At 36.3% G+C, this 23980-nt stretch overlaps 1 protein-coding gene across 3 annotated transcripts in view; it reads left to right on the forward strand.

Annotated features, from left to right (window-relative positions):
- Positions 1 to 23980, forward strand: part of mlxipl (MLX interacting protein like) — a 47247-nt gene that overhangs the window by 18024 nt on the left and 5243 nt on the right. The window contains exons 6-16 of one of the 3 annotated variants that reach the window (XR_014606308.1): positions 4674 to 4848; positions 7632 to 7712; positions 13835 to 13986; positions 15013 to 15643; positions 16715 to 16788; positions 17229 to 17451; positions 18785 to 18882; positions 18969 to 19088; positions 20787 to 20914; positions 21451 to 21574; positions 23701 to 23825. Coding sequence is in view for 2 of the 3 variants with exons in the window: in XM_084115101.1 (XP_083971227.1) it covers positions 4674 to 4848; positions 7632 to 7712; positions 13835 to 13986; positions 15013 to 15643; positions 16715 to 16788; positions 17229 to 17451; positions 18785 to 18882; positions 18969 to 19088; positions 20787 to 20914; positions 21451 to 21574; positions 23696 to 23825 (1936 nt within the window). In the remaining variant the exon portion in view is untranslated. Of the gene's footprint in view, positions 1 to 4673; positions 4849 to 7631; positions 7713 to 13834; positions 13987 to 15012; positions 15644 to 16714; positions 16789 to 17228; positions 17452 to 18784; positions 18883 to 18968; positions 19089 to 20786; positions 20915 to 21450; positions 21575 to 23695; positions 23826 to 23980 lie in introns of all 3 variants that reach the window. The other 2 variants (XM_084115101.1, XM_084115100.1) reach the window with 2 other exon arrangements.

Here is a 23980-nt window from a genome sequence, read left to right on the forward strand (position 1 = left end):
GCGACTGAAGGATTGCAGTAAAGCAGTATCTCTGGTCGTACGATGTGTATGACGTCATTGACACTTTAAAAGACTTTTTAAAGCAAATAAGCGACTCTAAAAAATCTAACACCCAGCAATGTGTCATTTCTTTGCATCTCCTTTCGAATACAACATTCAAATTACTAGACAAAAAATTATATCCTGAGAAAAGTGGATTTTGAGGGGTATAGCGCCATAGACCTCCATTCATCCTGCACTCGTCCTGTGAGCGCCCTCATGTGGAGCCAGAGTGGAACTGCAACCAGTTCAGAAGCCGGAAGTTTACTGAGAGTGGAAGTTCTCCCCTTATTAGACATTCTCTGATAACGCTTTGCCAGCTACAGAGAAACTGGCAGCCCGGCGACAGATAAGTGACCAATCCTGAGCGGCGATGTCACTACATGCATTACGGTTCGAATTCCAGGCCGGTAGAATTACGGGAAATAAAACCGAAGCAGTTCCTTATTGTTCATGGAATTGTTCGTCCTGACAGTGGGAAAAGCGTCTTTTGAGAGAAGCTTGCCAGAATGTCAGCCAGAGGTCAGAGAACGTTCCCTGTTTCCTGATTTTACTCTTTTCCCATTCATCCATATTTGTTTGCCTGTTGCATAGACAACCCAACACTTTTTGACTTTCTCAGTTTGTATAAGTTCACTTGAGGTTCAGAGTATTTATTTTTCCCCACAATAATGTCACACGTGTCTAGTACAATTATGTGGTTTTGTTTTATTAATACAGTGTATACTTTTTTCTTGATTTACCCCGAAAAATGGAAGTGAAATGTGACAACATGCCCCATAGTAATACATACATTGTAACATGACCATATGACAGCTTAAAATGTTATCTGATCTAATAAAAAAATATATATATACAAGACAAACTAAACTATTTTCTCATAAAATACAATTATTAACTTTTTCATATAAAATAATGGCATTTTTTAATAATTAAAAATAAACAAATTTCTGAGTTTGACAACAAACACAGCAAAACAGCAATACAGCATAGTTCAAAACATAATAATTAATAATTTCTGAACATTGACTCTCAGTCTTTATTCACCTTTTTCTCGTGGTTTCTCAATAGAATTCATACAAGTATAGAGTAGAATATCATAGTTCTAATAGGCTCTCATTGTAACGCAGTGTGACAACATGCCCCGCCTGCACAACTGGGATTTAAACCCGGCTAGTGTCTTCTGCTGGTTAGATCAGCATTAAAGAACAGATACTTTTTATTAACAGATATAGGATTAAAATAATATCAGATTTGTCTTATTTTAAATAAACACAAAAAACTTCAGAAAGAAACTTACTTTTGCTATGGTTAAATAAATGTTCAGTGATATCTTCCAAATATTTTTTTAATTTTGACGCAATTTCTTCTCTATACGTGACCCTGGCCCTCAAAACCAGTCATAATGGTCAATTTCTTTTTAAATTGAGATTTATATGTCACCTGAAAGCTGAATAAATAAAAATGTGTTATGATAGGACAATATTTGGCTGAGATACAACTATTGAAAATCTGGAATCTGAAGGTGCAAAATCATCGAAACATTGAGAAAATCTCCTTTAAAGTTGTTCATTTATGTTGGCGATTGTGCTGCATTCACTCACAGAAATACATGTTTTATATATTTACGGTAGGAAAGTTACAAAATATCTTCATGGAACATGATCTTTACTGAATATCCTCATGATTTTTGGCATAAAAGAAAAATCGATAATTTTGAGCCATACAATGTATTGTTGGATATTGCCACAGATAAACCCGTGCGACTCGAGACTGGTGACGTGATCCAGGGTCACATACAGTAAGTGTAGATATGGCAACTATAGTAAATACACTAAGTTTCGTCATGAAAGTTTTACACCATGTGTGTTACAATGAGCCCGTACGCGTGTCCCAGTTTACCCCGCAGCGTCTGGTGTTGAGGTGCAGTGTGTCATCGGGCCAGGAGAAGCCAGTGTGTTTGCGTTTGTCCTCCACATGTGAGTGTGTGACAGCAGGAACTGGGTCAGGAACAAAAGACCCGCTCGTCCTTCAATGATACGGAGAAACCTAGTGGAAAAAAGACTGAGAAATGAAAGCATAATGGGATCGGGCTGGGGTTCCTGTCTATCACACGTGTGTGTTAAACTGCTGTCGTGAAGACCTCACACGTAAGCGCAGACACACACGTAAGCGCACATCAATCCTGCTCACAAACCAATACTATAATTTGCCACCTTTGTGCGTAAGAAAAAAGAAAGTGGGAAGCAGAACGTAGGTAGTTTTCAGGGAAGACGCAATCATTGACGCCGGCGTCTGATTGTGGGTTTCATTATAAATATGCGGCCCGTGCCGAACATCAGTAGAGAAATCAGCAAGAGCGTTATAACACATGCAGACGGGGTTTTCCCAATGAAATCCGTGAGTAAAATATCAAATCTGAGTGTGGAACTGCTTTGTGTTAAAGTCAACATCAACAATTTGCTTTCGAAATGCACGTTTCTGGGTTTATTTGTGAATGATTCATCAGTGCAAGATCTTTCTAAAGGGGACAGAAATCAAATCTTTCATCAAAATGTAAAACTTCATCAAAAGCTGATGTCTTCTGGGTTTTGGATGAAGTTGTGGATGAAGTGTGAATTGTGCTCGTCTTTTCTTCCCTATTGTGACGTATGTCTGAGTTAAACGAGCAAAAGCAGGGCGGAGCTTAATTTTGTCTGTGGCGGAAATGATTGGATAATTGGATCGTAATCATTTGCTAATTATAGGTAGTGGTTGCTTGAGGAAAGTGTTCTCTTGATGTTATAGTTTTTTGTTAATATTAATACTATTATGCGCTGCTTTTGAACACTTTTGCTGTGGCATGCTGCGTTTTAATGTTAATTAAATGATGATAATAGCAGAACTCATGGTCTGAGAAAATATTTGCATGCAAATAATGTTCAATAATGCACAATAAGGCATATCTGCTTCAATTAAAAATATAAAGCAATTAAAAATACTATTTTATGCGCTGCTTTTGAACACTTTTGCTGTGGCATGCTGCGTTTTAATGTTTTAACTACAGCAAGGATTGCTATTATAGTATTATATTCTTTATTTATTTATTTATTTATTCATTATTATTAGCGCATGATTATAGCAGAAAATATTTTCATGCAAATAATCATTTTGTTTCAATTAAAAATATAAAGCAATTAAAAATACTATTTGGCTTGTGGAAAATATTGAGAAACACTTTCTCTGAAATGTATTTTATACTATTTGATTTATTTATTCAAAAACAAGGCAAGGATCGGCTACTAAATGATTTTTACCAATGTAATGTGACACACATCCGTATCTCATATTTTCTTAATACTGTTAAACATGGTATCATGTGGATGAATATGCATATGCAAATTATATGCAGATGAGGATATGCATAGTAAAACGAGGCGTTGTAATCGCATGTGCGCACAATCGTCCGCTAACTGGGATTTATGAAGGGAATTTTGCGCAGGTTCTGGCGTATGCACGGTTTATAAGTCTGAATATTAAAAATATATTTATATTTTTGGCTTTCGGGCGCACGTACACTTTTAGTAAGGATCCTACGCACAGTTTTATAAATGAGAGCCCTGAGCTGTAGTTATAATTCAGTTATTGGTGTTAAACACGTTCAGCCGTAAGTAGATGTGGAAACATTTATCAGTGGTGTTTGCAAAGTCAAGCATCAATATTACTGTTGTTACACCGTGTGCTAATAACTACACGCGACGCGACGCACGATAAAATGCATCTTTTCCATGTTATTTAGAGAGTGTGTCCTATCCAGCCGCGACGACGGCGACACGCGACGATTCTGTTTTAGAAATGGTTTCTATTTTTCTGCGACGTCGCGCTGGAACAACAAACACAAGTGTGGCGATGATAATCTCAGGGACTGTTTATGTGCTTTATTTAATGTTAAAAGTGTGTCATGTGACTCTGAATATCATTTAGTGCTCCAGCTTTGAAGCTGTAAAAGCAACAATGGATAATTCACCTCAGATCTTGAAATTAAACAAATGGAAACAAGAACGTTCAAACTGTGAACAAACAAGTGTATTCTATTGACAAAGATTGTTTTAGTACTTCAGTAGCTTGTGTATTTTTAATAATGTTTAAATGGTGTAATATTTGTGAATTTGATTATGTAGCGACTTATCCATTTTCTTGCGAGTGCCGTCAAGATTACTCTCTGGTGCCGCGAGACTCCGCCCACATGTTGTTCTGATTGGCTGACTCTGCCCACACACTGTTCTGATTGGCTGACTCCGCCCACCCGCTGTTCTGATTGGCTGACTTCGCCCACACGCTGTTCTGATTGGCTGACTCCGCCCACACGCTGTTCTGATTGGCTGACTCCACCCACACGCTGTTCTGATTGGCTGACTCCACCCACACGCTGTTCTGATTGGCTGTGGGTTTTGATTGATTCCGACGCATCTCGCAGTCGCGTCTAGTGTGGACAGACAAATTATTTGTCGTTGGAATCTTATCGCGTCGCGTCTGGTTAGGACACGGTGTTAGTGTTAGTAATATGAACAAACCTCTAGCATTAACATTAAGTTCAGTGTGAGCTTCATCCTGCAGATCTGAATGAGTCCTCACATCATGTGTCTTCTCCACAGAGTCCGATCAGCAGAACAGGACTGGAGAAATGGACTAGTCAGATGTATCCAGAGCCCGAGACGGCATCAGAGGAAGTGCACATGTTTGACTTGGATTGCTTTCTGTCGGACATCTCAGACACACTGTTCACCATGACCCAGAAACCCAGTCCCTGGATGGGAGACCGCCAAAACAGTGAGTCCATCACGGGATGCAGTGTTTCCCCTAGGATTATTCCCCCGAAACTAGTGTCGTGGAGCGGGCGTGTTACGGATACGTGGTGTAAAATTTTTAGTAATCAAAAATCATGTCTAATTAATTGAAATCATGAAACTTTTATTATAAACAATTATTAAACATATACAATATTTAAAAAAATCGGTTACACTTTATTTTAAGGTGTTATTGCTACAGTGTAATTATATATTTAAGTACTGAGTAATATTAAGCAACTACATGTACTTACTATAGGGTTAGGGTAGGATTAGGGTTTGGTTGAGGGTTAGTTGCATGTAATTATGCATAATTTACTGTTATTATTATGGTAAGTACATGTAACATGTAACAAGGACACTAATATAAAGTGTGTCTAAAAATTCTATGAAATGTTTTTTTTTTTCACACAAATTCGTTTTTTGTTTTTTTCTGGTAATCAAGTCAAGACTATCAATCAAGTTAAATTTCTTTTAATCATGAAATTAAACAAACTTTTTTGTTGTGCTGCACAATGAGCTTTACTGTTAAAATTAAAACATGGAAGAACAATTTTGATAATTTTTTTAAAAATTAAGTTTTGATCATAATTTATTTGTATTAGTGTTAGTATTATTATTACATTGAGACGTATCTGAATTCTACTGTATAACAGTAATATATTTCTGTCAAGTTAAACCGAACTTTTATTTTGACGGGTTGCCGTGAAGACATTTGAGTTTCTGTGTTTATGACGATATTTTTTCTCAAATGCTCACGAAGTGACTTTCAGAGTGGATCTAGAGTCTGGAGATGAAGTTCATGCATTCGTGTCCTCATATCGTCAAAAAAACAGCTCGAGCGTCACACGTGCTTCTGTGCGTGTGTGTGTGTGTGCATGTGTGTGCGTGTGTGCGTGTGTGTGTGTGTGTGTGTGCGTGTGTGCACGTGTCTGCGTGTGTGTGCATGTGTGTGTGCGGTAAATGAAATCCTCGACTGAGCACATATGCTTTTTATGTTCATTTTTAGAATTCATTAGGGCTGTAACGATACGCGATATAAAACCGAAATCGCGATACTCAGAGCCACAAACCTGTCGCGGTGTGAGAAGGCAGAATCGCGACACACCCCAAACTTGAAATATAAATTCTCAGAAAATGCATTTAATACCAGTATATTGAAACCTATGTTTATATATCATAATCCCTTAATAAAGGAGTCCAGACATTAGAAAAATATAAGTCTACACATGCATTTTATATTTAATATGAGGGAAAGACACATGCGTTACGGACGTGACACAAAAAAATCTTTATCTTTTAGGTGGCAAAATATTATTACACTGCGCAAACCAAAAGTAATACTACCCACCGGATGAAGAAGGGTTGGCTCTCCACAGAACATAATATATTTATTTTATTTTATTTTTCGTGTTCACATTTATGAGGAAAAAACAATGTTACGGACGTGTCAGTTCTCAGTTACGCACGTGAGCGCTCTGAAAGCGGCACTAAGACTGCTTTAAAACTTTCACAGAGACCTCAAACAGAAAGCACAAAGCCTTTCTTTAAAATGAATTTCGTTTTGTATTAATTGTATGTTAATTTTAATCAATGTTTCATCAACCAATTGCCTGGATTTAATAAATAATAAATATAGCAGACAATAGATAATCACAACACGGAGGCGCCGGCGCGTGAACTAGAGCTCGTCTCATAAATGAACCGAAACTCAGTGTATAAGGTAGCCTACTTGCCTCACACACCTGAGAAATATATCTATTGTCTACAGAAAGCTTGAAATCTCTACTTTTAAACAGAACAATTCAAAACGAAACAAAACTATGTAGTCCATATGAAATGTGCATTTCTCTCTGGCGCGTTCACAGACAGATTTTGTATCGTTACAGCCCTAGAATTCATGCACATCTTGGTGTTTTTTTAATGTGATTTCGAAATGTGCATAAAAATAGGTGGATGGAAACAGAGCTATTGTGCAATTTTGAAAGTTTTATGGACTGTTTTTTTTTTTTTTTTTTTTTGAGCCTGATATGCACTGTCTGCATTCATTATGTGAAAAAAGCGATGTGCTATTTCTTCTAAATCTCCTTTTGTTTTCCACAGAAGAAAGAAAGTTGTACAGGTTTGAAATGACATGTAGTTAAATTAAATTATGACCACATTTTTTTTTTATTCAGTCAGAATTGTGTGATATAAACTCGCAATTTAGAGAAATAAACTACACAAAATAAAAAAGGTAATTGCATGTTTATATCTCGCAATTCTGACTTTATAACACGCAATTGGGAGATATAAACATGCAATTCTGAGGAAAAAGTATTTTTAGAATTGGACTTTTATTTTATAGCACGCAATTGTGACTTTATCATGCAATTCTGACTTTATATCTCGCAATTGTGAGAAATAGCTTTGTGAATCTCAGTAACACTGGAAGTTCTAACAGTTTCCTTGACTGAACAAATTCATTTTGTTCTTCACTGTGTCTTGGTGTTAAGCTTTTTTTTTTAAAGGATGTTTGGCTGCTATATATATATCACAAAATCGCAACATATGTGTATATCAGTGGTATATCATGTTTGTCCTGCCTTAAAGTGATTTAATTTAGGATTTAGTCACATGAGTTTATAAAATGCATTCAGGAAGGACACCACACCCTAAAACAAGGAACTTTATAAGAATAAATGCACAAACTCCTTCAAACAGAGCAGTGTTACACACACACACACACACACACTCTTACAGTTCGTTTCTCTCCTGTCGTCTCAGTTTACACCAGTAACGCAGACATGATCCAGCCTGGTTTGACACCACTACAGCCCAGCTTGGATGACCTGATGGACATACCGGGTGAGTTTAATGAACATCATATATCAGTCTTTATTATACTGACATTGCTCAGCTTTATAACTCTAACTTAATTGTTTTATATGCTGTGTGCCGCTCTGCACCCGTGTCCTGGTGCCTCAGACGCGCACGAGCAATAGGAAAATCGAGTCGTAGAATGCTAATAAGAAATAAAATTGAAATTAAATATAGCCATATTATTTTTAAAAATCTAGAATTTTTCAGTTTTCATATATTAATTAATATTCATGAAAAGTATGGTTTTTGAATGTTAATGAAAAATATAAATGAAATAGAATATATAATTAAAATAAATTAAATACTATTTATAATATAATAGTTATTTTATAAATTATTTCTAATATACTTTTTTATTAATATTCATAAACATATACAAGTAAATGTAAAAAAATCAATCGTTTCATATTAATATATTGATTAATATTTATGAACAAATCGTTTTATCTGTTATAAATATAATTAAATATCAACTGAATACATTAACTCATATAATTAAATATATATATATATATATATATCATATAATATAATAATGTCATAATACAGTATAGATCATATAATGTAATATTTTTGTTAATCATTTTTAATATTAATTAATTAATATTTATAAACATATATAAATAATGTAATTAAATAACTCAATTAAGAAAATTCATTCATTGTTCAATATTAGTAAATTGATTGATATTTATGAACAATACGATTTATCTGTAATTTGAATGTAAATAAGAAATAAAAATTAAATATCAACTAAATACATTAATTCATATAATTATATATATATATTTTATATTAATTAATTTATTAATATTTATAAACATATACAAATAATGTAATTAAATAACTCAATCACTGTTCAATATTAGTAAATTGATCGATATTTATGAACAATACGTTTTATCTGTAATTTGAATGTTAATAAGAAATTTGAACTGAATATAGTGATATATAATTGAATATATCATATAATATAATTTTTTTTTTTTATTTTTAATGTTAATTCAGTGATTAATATGAACATGTATAATAAATAAAGGGACATGGCGATGAAAAAATATTTTAATGCTTTTGCATTTCCTCCGAGAAACTTTGCGTTGACTCACAAAATGTTGTGTTCTTTGCGAGCGAACACGTTTCTTGGGGAAACGCAAAACATTTGCACTAGACAATAATTGCGACAATAATTGTAAAAAGACAACAATAAAATCATGTTTTCCTTCACCATGTCCTTTAAGGTAGTAAACTAATTAAAATAATTTGCATTAATTACAGGGTTCGTACGTTTTGAAAAAACTTGGAAAAGTTATGGAATTTGAAAAATGCAAATTCCAGGCCTGGAAAGGTTTTGAAAAAATAGAAAGACCCAGAAAGTTTTGGAAAAGTCATGGAATTTTTTTAACACAGCATAATATGTGATTAATACAAAATCATATGTTTAATAAAAAAAATATTTCGCGTCGTCTTAACGTCCTTATATTCGGGCGGCATAACGTTCAGTTCACTTCCGATTCACTCACTTGTTGCGATGTTGCCTGAGGCGAAGTCGGTGCTGACAGAAATGCCAGGAAAGTGGCACGAGCATGCTAAAGTTTTGCAAGCACCGGTGGGTCGAGAATGTAGCGGAAAGAGGATTGCAGCTCTGGCCGCATGTGAAACGATACGCAGTATATTAGCCTGCGTCTGTCTCCTGCACGCGAGAGGAGAGAAGAAAACTAGTAAATGTCAGTTCAATTGTAAGTTCATTCTTTATGTGCTTATATTAATGATGATATTGTAATGTAGTGTAGTGCGAGCGGACATCGCGTTTGTCTCTCATGCTTGCTTTCACTGCGTGATGTGTCAGTGCAGTTATAGATGTCCCCAAATGAGTTTTTGTCTTATATTTATATCATATTATGTTGTCATATTAGAATATCACATGAGCAAGAGTGCCGTTTTCCTTTGCATAATTGCAAATGTGCTATTTATTTTATACAACAGTTAAATTAACAATAAAGTTAACATTGTGAGTTAGGCTACTTTTCATAATGAAGCCGTAGTCCAACAGACATCGATTATTTATTTATTTAATGAAATCCGTGTTTTGAACGAATCACTTTAACGATTCAATGAACAATCACTTGTTTTCCTGAATGAATCAGCCGTTTGAACGAATCGGTTGAAATTACTCCAACAACTCGCTTATTAAGACAGTGACTTGCCGCCACCTACTGGTGGTTTTAGTTTCATATTTAAAGTATCTTTTAATTAAAACGTTAAAATTAATAATTAAAATGATAAATCATTTCATTTAAATATTGAATAGCTTTATTTATGAAATTGTAAATGAAGTGTAAATATAGTAGGCTAATGCAAGTTTTGATGCCGCTTCTGTGTCAGCTCTAATGTCGACTGACATTTTCAGGAATACATAGTCATGGAAATGTGCCGAAAAGTCATGGAAAAGTCATGGAAAAGTATTGGTTAAAATGTGTATGAACCCTGTAATTAGAAATGCCAAAAAAAAAAAAAAAAAAAACAATCCTTAAGATTGGTACAAAATAAATAGGTGATAAATTTACTATTTACTTGTAGATTCTTTGTTTCCAAGTAGCGTTGATGACTATTATTGGATAAGTTCCTCATTGACTGGGTCATTTAGAGGTGAAAGAGTCAATGACTGAAGAGTGGAAGTAGTGAAGGATTGAGCATGTGATCAGCCCTGTGATGAGTTTACTTTAGCACAACTGCATCATTCACTCATTCATGGACCAATTTATCCTGAGTCAGTGTAAACAATACACTTTACCATAGGGCTGAGCGATATGGACAGAATACAAGATTTTTTTGCGATTTTAATTGCAATTTTGGCAAATATATTTACTTTTAATGCAGTGTTTCAGTGTTCAAAAACACATCAGGAGGAAATTAAAATCAGCAGCGTTCTGATTGGCGAACATCTTTTGCACATTGACGAGAATGTTAAATAATGACTTTAAATTGCAGCTTTTTGTGATTTTAGAAATTGTATGTACTCATATGGCAATTTTATTGGGATTGTGACATTGCACAGCCCTAATGTGCAGTCAAAGACAGTTGCTCAAAATAAACGTGCTGATCAGGATCACTGATCTGGGGTCAGTTGCATAGCTATTTTGTTTGGACTGCGTCTTAAGAACTAGTATGACTAACTAGCAGTTAGTTAGGACTAATCAGTCTTACTTTTTGGTAAAAAAATTAAATTTATGTAACTGACTTAAAAAAAAAAGTCCCCCTGTGGTGAAAATCCAGCTTTTAATGTTGTTTATGTGTCTATGTGGTGTTTATAATGTGCTTTAAGACAAAGCATGTGTAAATTCATAAGTCGACAGCATTGCTGAGTATTTTCTCCTTAAAACTGCAGTGAACCAAAGAAAACACGCTTTGAAATCGCTGGTGTTTCTGACGTCACAAACTACCTTGTAACCAATCAGATCAACGTGTGATCGTCAACCAGTGGATCTCTGAGCTGAGTGAGTGAGTGGAGGCAGGGCTCATTTGCATATTCATAGAACCGCGCATACTAAATGAGGCAAGGGTGTCGAGTTACATTCAAGATATTTTAAGGCATGAGTATTTTTTTCCCAAGGAAAACATTTTTAAATATGTAATTTTGGTGATCAAAGATGAGTTTTAAGGGATAAAATGATTGACTACGGGGGGATTTTAAAGAAAAAAAATGTATGAGTAACTTGCAAGACTAGTCTAAGCAGTTTATGCAACCGACCACTTACTTTACTAAAGTTTGCCCTGATTGACTTTACATACGCATGTCAGTACAGCAGAACATGTCGGGGGAACATTTTTCACCGATGTCTAGGGGCTGTTCACACCAGGCCACTATATGCGTTTTCTCAGATCGGATTGCAATCTGATTTATCAAAATGATTCCATTTACACCTGGTTACATATACAAATGTTTTTTTTTTTTTTTTTTTGCGGATATAAATCCAATCTTCAATTCCCGCTATATGCAGATTTAATGGAGTGCACGTCACCGAAAGCAACAGTTATGAGATACATTATTTTATTGATCATCAGCTAAAATTTCTGAATCAAAGCCCGCAATAAGAGAAAGCGGAAACAGCCCTGGTAAGATCATTTCGTTTCTGTACATTTAATGAAGATGATTGTGTGTTCACTTTCACTTTGATTTGCGATAGCACGTTGATGCTCAGATTCTCATCTGCGGCGATGCGTGTTGCAGTAGCGTCGTCATATCTGACTAAAACATGACATATAGCCTATAACACGCCCTCATATGTTTATTTTTTAATAAACCATATTCAACAGCATATAAAAATGAAATAATCTTTAGAGTAAAGCCGCAGCCATCATAACCAAGCGCGAACCATTGACAGTGAATGAAACGAAGCGAACTACAGGCCGTAGTGATGCGTAAACCAATGGTGTAAACATAATCATAGATGACGCCCCACGGGTTTTTATTTGAAAGAAAGAACGTAGCTTATGTTTGTATGTAGGTCTAGGCAATTTATATTTACAATACTTAATAACTAATATTATTTTATTGCATTTATATTAGTTGTTTGAAGAGTTTAAAAAAAATCGGTCGGTCTTAACGCATTTTACAACCGGCAAGTCGGTCGGACTAAAAGGGAAAAAATATAAATAATTGGTTCGGTACTAAATTGACAGGGTCGGTCGGGTTACGGCAAACAAGAATATTTTTAAGGATGGCCTGAGTGAGTGAGTGTGTGTTTGTGAGTGTGAGTGAGTGAGTGTGTGTGTGAGTGTGTGTGTGTGAGTGAGTGTGTGAGTGAGTGAGTGAGTGAGTGAGAGTGAGTAAGTGTGTGTGAGTGAGTGTGTGTTTGTGAGTGTGTGTGAGTGAGTGTGTGAGTGAGTGAGTGAGTGAGTGTGTGTGTGAGTGAGTGAGTGTGTGAGTGAGTGAGTGAGTGTGTGAGTGTGAGTGTGAGTGTGTGAGTGAGTGTGTGTGTGTGTGTGTGTGTGTGTGTGAGTGAGTGAGTGAGTGAGTGAGTGAGTGAGTGAGTGAGTGAGTGTGTGAGTGAGTGAGTGAGTGTGTGTGTCATTATCGTGATGTATTGTAATACCGTATGTGCCTAACACTCGACAATGTCAGCTTCCATCGTAATTATGATATTACTGCAGACACACTGCAGATACTAGCAGATATCCGGATGTGTTCTGGATCAAGGCCTCTGGAATGGACTTCAGCAGTTGTGTGTGTGTGTGTGTGTGTGTGTGTGTGTGTGTGTGTGTGTGTGTGAGACTGTCATGTTCCTGGCAGTGTCTGCTGTGGTCAGCTGGCAGGACTCCGTCACGAGGACATGCTGGCGGTCCGTCACACTCATTCTGGCACTGCCAGATGTCAACACACACTCCGCTGGATCTGAGTGAAGACTGGTCGCAGTGTGCATGTGACCCGGTTATTAAACGGCCGAATGAAACCCACATCATCCGAGGTGGAACATACCTTTCCCAGCAGGCATTATGATTGGTCACATGTGGGTTTGGCAGGTCTAGGACCATAGTTTAGAGACTGTGAGAGAATAAACCATGATGCATGGACACTTGCTCGTAGTGGAGACAGAGTACTCGCTTCTTATGGTGTTTAATGTGTCTCTTCATTAGAAATCATTTTAAAACCATTTTCAGGTGGATATTTCTGAAGAAAATGTGAGTCATGCTTGCGATTTGTTTTGTGTTCTGAGTGTTTTAGCTCACTAGCCCTAAGATTATGCAAAGGTAGTAGTGATGCTTGTTTCATTTTTAAAAAGTAGCAAGATTCATAATCACTTGTCAACAAACAAGTATTCATTACTTCACTGAGCTCATTGTTTCTGCATTAAATTATTACATTGTTTAAATTAATTTTTCGCTACCTGTGATTTGTATATGTACATTTCTGAAATACATAACTTAGACAGTTACCTCTGATAACAGATCACTGTAAATTGTAACATTTTCTGTAAAACTGCTTTAAAACGATGTGTATTATGAAAAGCGTTATACAAATAAATGTGAATTGAATTGAATTGAAGATTCCTAAAACTTTTGAAGATTCCTAAAATGTCCGAATTAACCTTATTCTCATTGCTCTGTAGATATTTTCATGAGTTTGCGCGGGCCGGCGCCGGAGCACGTGGGATATTCAGACTGCAGCTTCTTCGAGAGTTCGTCCAGCGGGGCGTTTCAGTCGACGCCTTCCTCTGCGGTCGCCAGTCAGATGATACACACCGGGTCTCTGCTAACACAGGTGACACACTGATTCACAGTTTAAACAACACTAGTTAGTGGTCTTGTGAAAAACCACTTATGTCACTAAAGAAATTGTAAAAATTCTCAAACGCTCCCTCATCTGCCACTTTTCATATTCCAGAGTTTTACTTTTGAACCTACAAATGACTCTTGTGAACATTGATTAATAATATTATATATATATATATATATATGTTGAAATGTATACTATGCTTATAACCATGTTAATATAATTAATATAATACAATATAATAATTAGCATGGTTGAAAGAGTGGTACACGTTTCACCATTAAAATCTTAAAAATAAAATTCAATATTATATATATATATATATATATATATATATATATATATATATATATATATATATAATTTTTTTTTATATCTTTAGTTTTTAAATTTTATGTATTTTATTTTTAAGATTTTAATGTTGAAATGTGTACCACTCTTTTAACCATGCTAATTATTATATTGTATTATATTAATTATATTATATTAACATGGTTATAAGCATAGTATACATTTCAACATATAAAAAATTATATTCAATATTTTATTAATAATTAAATAAAAACAATTAAATGATTATAAATATATTATATTTAATATTTATTTATTTAAATATTTTGCTGTTGAAATGTGTACCATGCTTTAGACTATTAATCTCATGAGATTTCACATAAATTCAATACATTTCCCCAAATTTATAAGACACAAACTTTTTTTAAATAATTTCACTTTTGTTTGTTATAATTGTTTGCCTCCTCTCCCAGCTGGAAATGTATTATACTAACGTGGTTATAAGCATTGTATACATTTCATACATAGTATACAAAAAAACTTAAATAATAAATTAAATAAAAAAATAGAAATAAATAAATAATTATATTATATTTAATATGTAAGTATTTATGTTTATTGAAACATTTTGATTTTGAAATGTGAATTTTTAAAATTGAATTAATTTCCCCAAAGGCACAAACATTGTCAAATAATTTAACTTTTGTTTGTTTTCATCTGCAGCCTCCTCTCTCAGCTGGAAACTTATCCCAGCCCTCCTCATCTGTAAACCTGCCTGGACCCAGTTATCCTCGCCAGACCCTAAACCCCGACATGACCTTCAACCCCAGTGCTGAACCCTCAGATCCCAAGTTCAAAGGTCACACAGCAGAATACATCAGTGACTTCCACCCCTCTCTGAACCTGTCGTCCGGCATGACCCCGTACACTCAGCAGACGTCGTTCAACACTGAGATCGCTCAGGAAAACCCTTACCCGGCAACCTGTCTCAGACACAGATATTCCTCTAGCCAATCAGAGACCACGTCCACGGTTATCACACACACCGGCTCTGCCATGAGCGCGATCCCATCGGAAACCCAGCATGGACACGGATACTCCAGTGTTGCTGAGATGTTTCCATCTTCCACCTGCATGTCTTTGAGTTACGAGCCCATAAACGTGTCTCAGCCCTCGGGCGTCCTCTCTCACTGCTTCTCTGTGCCGCAACAAGTGGGCGTGGCCTCCGGCAGGGGGAAGCACAAACACAAGACTGGAGGAGCCCCATTGGTTCCCATGGTGATGACCTCATCTATAGCCCCGCCCACTCAGACGAGCTGCCTGGCCAATCTGCTGTCTTCCAGATCTCAGGAGCGTATGTAGATGTTTGATTCATTTGTCTTTTTTTTTCTACTTGGCCTTATTCAATTTGTTTTTAGTGAGAATCTGAACGTTTAAAAGAATTTAGCATGTTCAAAACAATTGAAGATCATATTAAGCAGTGTTGCTATTAACTAAAACTGAAACTTTTAAAAATAATTTCTGTTCATTGTATTAAAGCTGAAAAAAAGATGATTTTTAATGTTTTTAAAAGAAGTCTCTTATGCTCACCAAGGCTGCATTTATTTGATAAATAAACTGTAATATTGTTAAATATTATGACAATTTATTTATTTGAATATATAATAAAGTGTAATTTATTCCTGTGATCAAAGCTGAATTTTCAGCATCATTACTCCAGTCTTCAGTGTCACATGATCCTTCAGAAATCATTCTAATATGATGATTTGATGCTAAAGAAACATTTATTATAATTATCAATGTTGAAAACAGTTATGTAAAAAAAATTCAGGATTCTTTGATGAATAGAAAGTTCAAACAGTAAGAATTTTTAAAAAAATTTTAATAGGGAAATAAAATAAATCAATACTTTTATTCATTAAGGATGCATTAAATTGATCAAAAGTTACAGTAAAGACATTTATAATGTTACAAAATATTATATTTCAAATAAATGCTGTTCTTTTGAACTTTCTGCTCATCAAAGAATCCTGAAAAGACAATGCATCACGGTTTCCACAAAAATATGAAGCAGCACAACTGTTTTCAACATTGATAATAATCATAAATGTTTCTTGAGCATCAAATCATCATATTAGAGTGATTTCTGAAGGATCATGTGACACTGAAGACTGGAGTAATGATGCTGAAAATTCAGCTTTGATCACAGGAATAAATTACACTTTACTATATATTCACACAGAAAACAATTAAATTGTCATAATATTTAACAATATTACTGCTTTTTTGTTGTATTTTTAATCAAATAAATGCAGGCTTGGTGAGCAGAAGAGACTTCTTTTAAAAACATAAAAAATCTCACCGATCCCAAACTCTTGAACGACAGTGTGTATGTACTAAAATATATATTTTTTTATATCTCTAGGAAAAACATCATTGAGTTTTGATGCACCTTCAACGGGATTAAAAGGCCACAGACCAACATCACCCATCTCTCCGGTAAGATCCTCTGAACAAAACCTTTACAGCACACTGTAAAACAAGTGAAAGTAATACAAGCACACTGACAGACATTCAGACGAGAGAGACTGGAGTAATGATGCCGAAAATTCAGCTTTGATCGCAGGAATAAATTACATTTTAAAATGTATTCACATGGAAAACAGTATTCTTAAATACTATTTATCTATTTATCAAATAAATGCAGCCTTGGTGAGCAGAAGAGTCTTTAAAAATCGTAAAAAATTGACTGTTTTTTAGCTTTTTCTTGTAACTCATACTGAAAACTCAAGTACACTCAAAAACATTACTTTCTTTTGAATATTGAACATGCAGAGTTTACAACATAAATAATGAATAACCAAAAACATGATGTCATCCAGATAACTCTTCATATCTTGGATGATAAGAATGCATTTTCTTCTTCTTCTCCATAATAGCCAAAAAGCAGCAGTCGTGGAGGATCCCAGATGTCCCACAATCCCCCCTGGTCCTCTCCTGCCATCGCTCCTCTGTCACCGTTACACATGTCAGGCCACAGCGGCACCTCACAGGGACACACCATTTCATCTCTGCTCGCGCAACAAACGCCACTTCTCATCCCCAAAACAGAAAAACTCTCCCCGGTTCAAATGCACACGAGTGACAGGAGCAGTTTAACAGGTGTGTTGATATGTGTGGTTTTAATGCATCTCGTCACACAGTTTCAGTATATTTACAATCATATAAAATCACAGATAATAAATCAAGCATTGTGTTTTATTTTCAAAGGTAAGAAAAAGTCTCTTTTTTTTTTATGCCGTGGCTGAAATAAGCATCCATAGAAATGTCTTGTGTATTTTAGTTACTTTTTCAGGAAACATAAAAATATATATATATATCTTTTTTTAGCAAAACACTTTATTAACATTATGGGCCCTATCTTACACCCGGCGCAATGCAGTGCCAAGCGCGACGCAAGTATGTTTTGCTAGTTTCAGCCCGACGCAATTATCATTTTCATGTCCTGCGCCACGCTGTTTAAATAGCAAATGCATTTGCGCCCATCTGTGGCCCATGGGCTGCTCGTCTGAGAGCGAGGTGTGTGTTCTGGCGCATTGTTGGTGCGTTGCTATTCTGAGGCAACAGAAATAGACTGAGCCATTGACCGACTGAACCCTGGTCTAAAGTCAATGGCGCAATATTTATTTTGTTATTTAAAGAGGGCGTTAGTAATGTGCGCCTATAGGCGGGTCCACAACGCACCTACACTCTGCTTATTACACACACAGGGACACACAGCAGCACACACACATGCCAAATATTAAATTAAAAGGATGATCTTGATAAATCTTGATAAAATTAAAAGGATTACAATGTAAAAGATTATAATTGTGTACATAAAGATATGGTGAATCCGGCTTGTCCCGTAGATGGTCTGTTTGCGCACTTTAATCTCGCACACGAGCAGATCCGTTTGCGCTCTGAGACGCGTTCGGTCTTTCCACGATCAAATCCCGTCATGTAAATAGCGAATCCGCCATGGCGCAAGCGCAACTGGCATTTAAAGGGAATGGGAGATGAGACTCTGATTGGTTTAACGCACGTAAATCCCAAAACACACCCATTACTCATTAAGAGAATAGAGACAACCCTTTTAGACCATGCGCCGGGAGCGCCGACCATTTTTCCCGTCGTTAAACTAGCAGAAGTGGATTCGGACACGCCCTAAGAGAACTTGCGCCCTCCGCTTTAGGGCTCTATAAGTAATCCTCAAGGAACTTATTAAAATAATGCAAAAAATCCATGTCATGACAAAAAATCCTTTAATTGCAACGTTTTATCTCAAAATTCTGACTTTTTTTTCTTTTTCTTGTATCTTAGATATAAAAAAAATGTGAAATTGTGAGAAATAGACTCAGGGGGGACGCAAGGGGAAAAAGTTGCAATTACCTTCTTAATTTTTTTTATGCCGTGGCTGAAATAAGCTTCCATAGAAATGTCTTGTGTATTTTAGTTACTTTTTCAGGAAGCATGGGGCAGACTTCACCAACGAATCCGCCGGAGAAAAACCCAGAGGAGTATCCTGGAAAAGCCAAGATGGAGTCCACAAGAGTAAAGTCACAAATCCACCCGCTGTGCATGTTTGATTTATAACCATGCGGTTCATGTTGTGTCGCTCATGTCGTGTTGCTTTACAGACAGACTCGCGACGGATCACACACATTTCTGCCGAGCAGAAGAGACGGTTCAACATCAAGCTCGGCTTTGACACGCTTCACAGTCTGGTGACCACTCTCAGTTCACAGCCGAGTATAAAGGTAACACTCATGTCAGTGACTACCAGGGCTGGAGCGATACGCCTATATCCCGATTCGATACTATCACGATACTTGGGTGCCGATATGATATGTATAGCGATTTTTTTTTATTAAGAATTGCGATTCTACAAGTATTGTGATTCGATATTGCAATTTTTTTAACACTAGACCATCGGGAAAAGTTAAATCATACACTTATATAGACTGTACATGAGTCATATTTACAACAACAAATCATCACATCTTTCTGACTTTTATTTCAGAAGCATCAGACAATACTCAATGATAGAATAAATGATTTCTAGAATAAATGACTCAATAACAAATACATTTTTTAACAGTCACTTGTCGCCACTTAGTGTACATGTATTTTTAATAATGTTTACATGGTGTAATATTTGTGAATTTGATTATGTAGCTACTTATCCATTTTCTTGCGAGTGCCGTCAAGATTACTCTCTGGTGCCGCAAGACTCCGCCCACACGCTGTTCTGATTGGCTGACTCCGCCCACACGCTGTTCTGATTGGCTGTGGGCTTTAATTGATTTTGACACATCTCGCAGTCGCGTCTAGTGTGGACAGACAAATTATTTGTCGCTGGAATCTTATCGCATCGCGTCTGGTTAGGACACCGTGTAAGTGTTAGTAATATGATCAAACCTCTAGCATTAACAGTTAAAGGGTTAGTTCACCCAAAAATGAAAATTCTGTCAGTAATTACTCACCCTCATGTTGTTCCAACCACGTAAGACCTTCGTTCATCTTCGGAACACAAATTAAGATATTTTTGATGAAATCTGAGAGCTGATCACTCCTCCATAGGCTGCTAGGTGACCGAAACTTGCTGGCCCAGAAAAGTTATTAAAGAGATCGTTAATATAGTCCAAGTGACTACAGTGGCTTAATCTTAAGTATATCAAGCGACGAGAATACTTTTTGTGCGCAAAAACAAACAAAAATAACGACTTTATTCCACTATTCATTTCCTTCTCTCTGGGCCTCGTAGTGTTTTTGCGCAGCGCGTCTGTGTTACACGTCATCACGCATCACACACATGACCAGCGTCGGCCAATAGTGAGCCTACGTGGTGACGTGCAACACAGACGCGCAGCGCAAAAACACTACGTGAACCAACTAGAGGCCCAGAGAGAAGGAAATGAATAGTGGAATAAAGTCGTTATTTTTGTTTGTTTTTGCGCACAAAAAGTATTCTCGTCGCTTGATATACTTAAGATTAAGCCACTGTAGTCACTTGGACTATATTAACGATCTCTTTAATAACTTTTCTGGGCCAGCAAGTTTCGGTCACCTAGCAGCCTATGGAGGAGTGATCCAGCACTCAGATTTCATCAAAAATATCTTAATTTGTGTTCCGAAGATGAACGAAGGTCTTACGCGGTTGGAACAACATGAGGGTGAGTAATTACTGACAGAATTTTCATTTTTGGGTGAACTAACCCTTTAAGTTCAGTGTGAGCTTCATCCTGCAGACATATTTTTAAAATCATCTCATAACTCAGCATTAGGCTGCTGTCACTTTAAGACCTGACGCACTGATCCAGTATACTGTTACACATGCGTTTTCTTTCTCAGCTGTTTACATTCACTTAAAACAACAAATTATTTGTCACTGGAATCTTATCGCGTCTGGTTAGGACAGGGTGTAACGCTCGTACTCTCGTTCCCACTGGTCTCAGATCAGTAAGGCCACCACACTGCAGAAGACAGCGGAGTACATCAGTAAGATGCAGCAGGAGAGAGCTCAGCTCCACGAGGAGGCTCAGAGACTGAGAGACGAGATCCTGGTGCTCAACTCTGCCATCAAGTGAGTGAGCTTCGGCTGCGTTACCATCTGACTTCAACATTCATGTGTGATGGTGATTGTTAGGGATGCACCGATATGAATAATCTGGCCTATACGATAATCTTTATATTTGAAAGCCCATAACCGATATATCGGCCGATAAATCTGAATCCAAATTTTTATGTAATTTTTGAGAGCCTGATTGCAAAAACAAAAGTCTCACCATTAAAATCCATGTCCCAAGCACACAATTATAATGATGTTCTCATTATAATTTTATGTAGCCGATATGACAGATTGTTGCATTTAACTGTATTTTCCTTATTTGAAGTGATTTCCAATCATATTTCAAGAAATTCAAAAACCATCATGAACCACGTCTGAAGTGTCTCATCTGAAGGAAATAATCCATCATTTATCGGCTTTAATATATCGGCCAAATTTTCTTATCGGGCCGATAACGATAACATTAAAAATGAACATATATCGGCCGATACTGATATGTGGCCGATATATCGTGCATCCCTAATGATTGTATCTGAACTGTTTGTATGTAGTGTGTGTCAGCAGCAGCTTCCAGCCACAGGCGTCCCAATCACACGACAGCGATTCGACCACATGAGAGAGAAGTTCAGAGAGTACGTGAGGGCTCAAACGCTGCAGAACTGGAAGTTCTGGATTGTATCCTTCAAAGCTTACATCCTACAGTCTTCCTAATCTGAAACAAAGACTAGGGATAGTTCACCCCAAAATAAAAATGTACTCTCCCACCACATGCCTTCCCCGATCTATATGACTTTCTTTCTTCAGATAAACAAACGAATCGTGATGGTAATCCAAACGACACCAGTCAATGTCTTCTGAAGTGAAACAATAGGTGTGTGTACGAAAAATACTCATATTTTTAGCCATTTAACCGGTCTACTGTCACACAAGCAAGAGAAATTGACTATTCTCCTAAAAATGTTTCTCTGAAGAAAGAAAGTCATAGGAGAGCAAATGATAAGAGGTTTAACTATCCCTTTAAGGCTAGACACCCAGGGTGAATAGGGTAAAAATATGAACTGATAGATATCAATATTCTTCCACAGTTAATGGACAGTGCTGGGCAAATTACTTACCAATTTACTACATTTTGAGTACTTTTTACAACAATCAAAACAAAACACTTACTAAAAAAGATTAAAACATATTTTATTTGTTTACCTGCATGTCATGTGACCATTAACCGACATCAGATATCAGTTCATTTATTATTATTCTTTATTATTATTATTGGGTTGATTTTATTATTGACCTAACTTGTTATTTTATAATCTCAGGGGATACTTCAAATAAATATTTAAGGTTAAAGTTATTAAAATTGTGAGAATAACATTTAATCAATAAAAAAGTGACTGTAGTCTGATTACCAGTATTTTAAAGTATTTTAAGTCCTTAATTTGTTGGAATCTGATTACGTAATCCAGATTACATGTAATAATTTACTACCCAGCAACTGTTGATTGATTACATTAATAATTCCTAACATTCTGTATATTATAATATTTATGAGATGTTACAAATGAGGCATTGTCTAAATTAAATATGCACGCATTTGCATACATTTACAGAACAGAAATCCGATAAAGCCATGTTCAAAATTCTTCATTTTGTTGACATTAGTTAAAGATTTTTTTTATCACTCCATCAATCAGAAAATACTTTCAATATCTGGAAAAAAAAAATGCAGCATGTTTCTAGGAATGTTATATAATCAGGTGATATATATATATATATATATATATATATATATATATATATATATATATATATACATATACAAACACCTTTGTAGATATTAATAAAACTGTAAAGTTTGGTGTGTGTAAAATTGCAAAAGTGATTTCTGACTGACACTCACCACCTTTAAAGATATGCATTGAAATTGAAATCTACAGATGCAAATAGATAAATAAAGTGTATTAAATAAACACTTAAATGTGTGTTTTCTCTAGTCTAAAACAACACTTTTGGAAAAGCCCAAAATCTCAAAATTGACCAGTTGCATGAAAAAACAATGTTTTTGCCTGTAGTGTCTCGCCTTGAGCATATAAAACATCTGTTCTGGTCCTGTTAGCAGGTCCTGTTAGCAGGTCCCTGCCCTCAGACCTCACACTCATTGCAATTGACCCTTCACAGGGAGTTTGATTGACAGGCGATTTGACCTATCATAATCCGCCATCCGCCAAATCCGCCATTTTTGTCCGACAAAGCAGTGAGGAGAGTTAGTAGATTAACGTTGGAGGATTTGAACTTGTGAAAACGGTGTACTGACGTCTTTCCGCGGTTAAAACAACATTCCTTCTGATGTTCAATCATGTTTATTTGATGCTATAAATGAACTAGAAGGAAGAGATGATCGATTCACGAGCAGCTTTAACTTAGCGATCTGTCACAACACATTTAAGAGCCACAAAACGCTATTTATTGTTTAAATTTCGTTAAAAAATGACCAAATTTGAAAGTTGAGACTTTGTTTCATATCAAAAGTAACCTGGTCTGTCCTGTCTGTCACCAGTGACCGTTCGCAAAGACCCGCCCCCTTTAGTTACTGTTGCTATGTCCAATAAGCCACGCCTCTCTCACACACACATGTCTAAAACAACACTTTTGGAAAAGCCCAAAATCTCAAAATTGACCAGTTGCATGAAAAAACAATGTTTTTGCCTGTAGTGTCTCGCCTTGAGCATATAAAACATCTGTTCTGGTCCTGTTAGCAGGATTAACTGATATTTTCCTGAACTGAAGCCATTCCCGTAGTTCAGCATCATCATCGAGCCGCTGTTCGAGTCGTTTAACGGTATGGTGTCCACGGCGAGTGTGGATGATCTGTGTCGCAGCACTCTCTCCTGGCTGGACCAGCACTGCTCTCTGCCCGCGCTCAGACCCAGTGAGTGACCTCTACACCTCTCTACCTGTTCACCCTCAGACAGGGACGGACTGGGGCTAAAATACAGCCCTGGACTTTCTCCCAAATAGGCCCATCATCCGGCCATTCGCCTAGCCGTGTGCGACAGACACTATAGCCAGGATGTCATGATACTA

Source organism: Abramis brama (genome assembly GCF_963993115.1).
Source record: "Abramis brama genome assembly, chromosome: 5".
Taxonomy (NCBI): Eukaryota; Metazoa; Chordata; class Actinopteri; order Cypriniformes; family Leuciscidae; genus Abramis; species Abramis brama.